Raw genomic sequence first — 6,212 nt, forward strand, 5'->3', positions numbered from 1 at the left:
ACTAGTCATCCTCTATTTATATTCAACCGGTGTCTCTCTCTCTCTCTCTCTCTCTCTCTCTCTCTCTCTCTCTCTCTCTCTCTCTCTCTCTCTCTCTCTCTCTCTCTCTCTTCATCTCCTTCGCCGTCACTCTCTCGCTCTGTTTCTCTGTCTCTTTATCTCCCTCCCCCTCCTCACCCCTCTCTCTCGGACTCAGATTATCTCCATCATCCTGCCGCTAAAATGTGAGTAACATATTTCATTTAATTTTCATATAATATGCGAAATATCTGTTTACTTTTCTTTACATTAGGACGTGGTTAAAGGGCCGAAGCATTATTTTACATTCCGTTCAATGCAGTAACACTATTTCAATGTGTAAGATGTTGACTTTTGGTTTAAATATCGTGTTTGTTGTTTTAATAAAACTCGGTAGTCTGGAAATGTCTGGGAGGCGACAAAATATCTCAATGATTCACCTCCAAAACTATCTATACTGTGAAAGTGCGTTTTTCTCTTCACACCATCAAACGAATATACAGCTCACAACATTACAAAGTAACTGAATGAAATAGGTCGCTTAAAACTACAGGAACTTGTTTTACAAAAGCAAAAAATATTGTAAAGTTGTTTTATTTTATTTATCTAGAGTGGTGGGGGAGGAGGGGGAGGTAATATTGCGTGCATGTTTATCTCCCTCGGCCCTCTGATGCACTAATCTTTCTCCATTTTGCTCCTTGCTGTGTGTGTGTGTGTGTGTGTGTGTGTGTGTGTGTGTGTGTGTGTGTGTGTGTGTGTGTGTGTGTGTGTGTGTGTGTGTGTGTGTGTGTGTGTAAAACAGCTTTTAATAAACTCTCTTATACTTTGGTTATATGCACGGATGCTAAACGTTACCATTTTAAATGTATGTTTTAAAATTACAGTTCAGCTGCTTTAGAAGATGCTGACAGATTAAAGACAGTGGTGGAATGACAACTCAAATCGTGTACTTAACTTTAAAAACAAAATGGAAACAGCAGTAGTACTACTCGTTATTAATACTGTACATATCTACCCATTTCAGAATATTTATTAATGGTATAACTGGATTTAAATATTTTTTAATGCATTCATCTGTACTTATCTACAGTGCCTGAGTAAATGTACTTGGTTATTTTCCACCAAGGTGGGATGATAACATGCTGCTTAAAGTTTTTCTGGGTCCAACTATTTGGACCACAAAAGTACAGCTTGAGGGGCTTTTATTGTGTTGTTACCTCACAAAGATTAATAGAACTGTTATCAAAACTGTCTCGCTGCAGAGATGTTGACATTTTCTCAAATCTATCCTCTTGTCTCTTTGGTTTCTGTAAACACATCACAGAGTCATTAAACATCAGATGGTATCTGTATGACTCACCACTCTAATACATTTATGGCTGAATTTCAAAGTTTTTGATTTTTAGTTTATTGCCAAATAAGTCTCTCTGCAGCCATGAAAAGCAACACTGTAACTTTTGAAATAAGATATATAAAATTCCTTCCCTCAATAATAAAACGGTTCATTCCTAAACAATAAAATGCACTTTTAGACATTTTAATACACTTACAAGTTTTTCTGCTAAAGGGACTGAACTGCTTATACACTCACTAGGTTTTATAACTTAATATCATGTCCTGTAACTGTCGCTTTTGGTAGGAGTGTACATAGTTTCCACTTGGCAGTACAGTAACATCACTACATTTTAACAAACAATCAGCATAATATTTGATAATGAAAATAGTTGCAGGCTTATTCAGGTGAAGACTGACTTACTGTTACTGAAAGGCTTTCTGTGATGAAGTGCACTCTTTCCTCTGTCTCACCTCTGCTCTCGTTATGCAGGACGACTCCAGAAGGTACTGGCGCAGAAGGTGAGGGGGGCCCTGCGGCTCCGGCCCCAAACCTCACCAGCAACAGACGACTGCAGCAGACACAAGCACAAGTAGACGAGGTGAGGAAACTGCTCAAAGACAAAGAGACACATTTTTATGTAGTTAAAGTTTACTACAAACTATCTCAATGGAAACAAATGGAGGGGAATGTGGAGGTTATCCAATTAAACGGCTTTGAAAAAGACAAATAGTGAAATTATAACACCTAATTGATCCCAGGAGAGATGTTTTGTGATGCTGACAGGTGTTTTGTTGTCCGTCAGGTGGTGGACATCATGCGTGTGAATGTGGACAAAGTATTGGAGAGGGACCAGAAGCTGTCGGAGCTGGACGATCGGGCCGATGCCCTGCAGGCCGGAGCCTCGCAGTTCGAGAGCAGCGCCGCCAAACTCAAGAACAAGTACTGGTGGAAAAACTGCAAGGTGGGACTTTTTTACATGTGTTTGTATCCCATCATGCATTGGCACTCTCCAACCAATGCGAGAGAGACAACACAGTATCAAAGGCAACAAAATAAAAAAGATCCACACAATGTTATGCTCCTATAGGTTCAACAAATCAAGGAAATGAGGCAGAGGTGGAAGAATCTGATCATTGACTTTACAAATACTGCACTACAAGTGAAGTGGTTCATTCAAAACCTTATTCAAATAAAAGTAATAAGATGCAACAAGTACGCAAAATAAGAGGAATCAGCAGGAAAATGTTCCCCGACAGTGTTTTACTATAATGTGCATGTGTGTTTAAAGTTGTGTTCAATCTAACTCCTTAATATACTGTTGGGTAGTTTAATCTACATCAGTGCATCCTACTCTATACTCTGCTATAGAGTAAAAAGTTACAATATTTCCTTCAATATATACCCGATGAGTATTTACAATTTATGATACTTATTGCTCTTCAACACTACATCTCAAAGGACAAGTACTTCGACTTTCTAATTAATAACTTGAGTCAATGTACTCGCTGACAATCCACCATTGAAACCAATCTAAAGACAAAGGTGAGTATTGATATATACTAAAGCATTCTTTTAACTAGCTCTGGATAAATGATTCAGCCCAATTATAAAGAAACATCCGGTGTGAAATCTGCCGCCATCTTTATCCCTCGTTCACCTCCCTCACCACATCTCGCTATCCCCTGGTCATTCATCAGTCCAGCCTCGGCTGCCAATCCATTTTTATCTCAGCATCAGCCCGTCCATCGCTCCGCCTCTGACGGACAGACTGTGCTGTTTCCAGATCCACCAATCAGAAGCTGCCGTTTAGAGAGGCAGAGGAGGATTACTGACAGTGACCAGGAAGTCAGAGAGAGAAATCCCAATCTGGATTACAGTGTCAGTCTGGGATTATAGAGCCAGCTGTGATTTGTGATGTAACTCCACCCACCCCCAATACACACCAAAACACACGCTGGTGTGTACGTCATTACTTGTACGTCATGTGGACATAAAGTCTTTAATATTAACGCCAATGACACCCAGGTCGTGTTCTTTTTGTCGTGTTTGGTGAAGTCTTTGGGGGTCCATCCATCTTCTCCCGCTTTTCCGTCAGGGTCGCGGAGGTAACAGCTCCAGCAGAGAGCCCCAAACGTCTCTTTCCCTGGCCACATCAACCAGCTCTGACTGGGTGTTGATGGTTTTTGAAGGAGTTTTCAACCAATTCAGCAACGACTATATGCTATGTATAAAAAGCCTTATACAAGTTCCTCTTCTGTGCCATTGAGCTCCATTGTTGTCCAAAACCTATTAAAAATCAGTAAACCGTCCTGATGGGTGACAGGTCCCTTCATTACCATTCATCTCAATACCACACACACTGTCCTCATGCCCCAAATACTCACTAGAGCCCCAAATGCAGATTAATCTGCCACTGAAAATAGTCCCCTGAACAAATCCATCTACTCACTTACTCATCATATCCTTGTGTTGCATTCATTTTTACAAAAATCGACGAACATCCGGTTTCTCTATATTGATTTATTTCTCAGTAACCAGCAAACGCCCCCCCCCCCCACACACACACACACACACACTCACACATCGAGCCAGTACCAATCTCTCTCCTCTGTTATCTCCTTGTTCATGTTAATCTCTCTCACCCTCCCCCCGCTGAGGTGATATGATTTCCTGTCCATCACTACTGTCTCATCATGTGGATTTATTTGTTGAGCACGTAGGTCCATAATATGCAGATTTACATATTGTATTTTAACCAAAATACCCAGAAGAAAAACCCTATCATGTGGTCTGCGGAACAACACAGAACATTTGGTTTCATTTACTTGTTCCATAACTCCCCTCTATTTTAAGGCTTTGTTTTGCAGATTACAGATATAAAAGATATTCAGGTTATTCATCTATGTGAATTTGTTTGTCTCTTTTCCCTCCAGATGATGATCATCATGGCGATCATAGGTGTAATATGTTTTGGAGTCATCTTCTGTAAGTAAATTAAACATCACAATTTGTTTTCAGTTTTTGTCAAATAGCAAGCTTCCCTTATTTTTCAAAAGGGTTTCTTCTTTAAAATATGTACTTACACATTTTCAACAATCCTCCAGTATGTTTTTAATTATTTATATTGAACGTTTGCAGTGTGGTTGTGTATATTTGACTAGTTTTAGTTTCAAAGTATTTTGAGTATTTTTTTCAATTCCAATTTAGTGAGATGTTTCCTTTTTTATTTTCTGTCATTTTGTTTTTCTACTAGAGGACCACAGATGTTGTTTGGATAAAACTGTTGGCAGGTTTTTTAGGATAAGATTTCTTTCCCTTTTTTTGGTTCATCTTGTGACTTTGATGTGTAGGGCCAACATCAAACCGAAGTGCCCCATGCTCCACCGCTTTGATCCATGACATAAAATGAAGGTTTCATAAAATTGGCTTTTGATTTTCATGGCACCCTCAGGATGATTAAATCCTCACAATTTAGTTTTACCCTCTGATTTTTCCCCTAGTGTCACCATCAAGATTCCTCTAAGAAAAAGATATTTGCACTAAAGGAAGTGTTTTTATGACCTATTAACTTATCGAACAGTGGGACTGCTATCAGGGATTTAGGCTTGTATTTCTGTATGAAGGAGACAGAAAATTATTGTTTTTTAGGATTTTAAAATGTTTGATATCAGAAGTGTTTTAAAATATTGTATTAAGTCTACAAAATAAGAACGTCATAATAAGGAGTTGCATTTTGTCAGTTGTCGTAGAATCGTAGAGGTCAAAATCATTCCTAAATGTCCAATCCTCCGGTTTCCCTCCTCAGTGTATTTCTTCTACTGAGCAGCTCTTCAGGGATGGACGCACGAGTTGCAGGATGAGTCTGCACCAACAACACCAAGCCAAAACCCAGCCTGTCCTCAGCTTCCCTCCTGCTCTTCATCCTCCTCTTTATCAGAAAAGCTCCATTCTAGGTCTGTAATGTGCTCCAGTCCAGTGCCTCCTTCTCTTCTTTTTTCTTTTCTTCATAAATGTCTCCGGAGTGAATGTAATATTCTTGTTTCAGGACAGTAAATGAGTACATTTAAAACAATGTTCTTTTTCCTGGTTCTTGTATTTAAAAGGAAGTAAAAATAATAAATACAATAATAAATAAATAAAAGGAAGTCATATTTCTTGTAGCCAAGGGATATAAAACAAACAACTGCAATTTTCCTGCATGTCTAAAATTGAATTGAACCAGGTTTTTTCCTCCGGTATACTACACCATATTCGGCTGAAGCTCTCTGGATTATACAGTATTCTATTTTTATTTTATTTATGGGCAAGATTTCCCCCCTCATAAAGGGATTCATAAAAATGGTCTAAGGGACAGGAAGTGTTACGTGACTTTTTTTTTTTATTGGGTCCATTGCTTTGTTTTACATCTGTAATACAGTATTGTTCAGGAAAGCTGCCCCCTTGCTGGCAGTATGGGTACTGCTACTGATGTATTTCGATTTTAAATCCGACAGGAACAATTTTGATTTATTTTCCTCCTGTGTGTCCACCCAGCCTCAGTTTGAGTTATTGTAACAGTTGTGATGCAGCACTTCCTGTTTTTATTTCAGCTGTGGTTCGAATGCTATGCTTGAATGTGACTCCTCTGTGGCTTTTTCTGAAAGAAAATGGTGAGACTGTAGACATCATTGGTGGATTATTTAAAATGTAAAGAGAAATATAGATTAGAACTGAGAGTGCTTGAGCTTTCCCACTGTTAGCTGAGGACTTTACATTTGACCTTTAAAAAGCAGTTATGTTGATGGACGGGGGTCTCAAATAAATTCATATTTCCAAAAGAAATGCTGTGTTTTTTCCCTGATATATCCAGTAAAGCTGT

The 6,212-nt window shown here is 38.8% G+C and overlaps 1 protein-coding gene across 1 annotated transcript; it reads left to right on the forward strand.

Annotated features, from left to right (window-relative positions):
• Positions 1 to 88: 88 nt before the first annotated feature.
• Positions 89 to 6,179, forward strand: LOC134875123 (vesicle-associated membrane protein 2-like). Its single transcript, XM_063899557.1, has 5 exons — positions 89 to 224; positions 1,844 to 1,952; positions 2,157 to 2,315; positions 4,288 to 4,339; positions 5,160 to 6,179. Coding segments are annotated over exons 1-5 (339 nt in total). The 5' UTR covers positions 89 to 222; the 3' UTR covers positions 5,177 to 6,179.
• Positions 6,180 to 6,212: the final 33 nt, after the last annotated feature.

This window comes from Eleginops maclovinus, chromosome 13 (genome assembly GCF_036324505.1).
Source record: "Eleginops maclovinus isolate JMC-PN-2008 ecotype Puerto Natales chromosome 13, JC_Emac_rtc_rv5, whole genome shotgun sequence".
Taxonomy (NCBI): domain Eukaryota; kingdom Metazoa; phylum Chordata; class Actinopteri; order Perciformes; family Eleginopidae; genus Eleginops; species Eleginops maclovinus.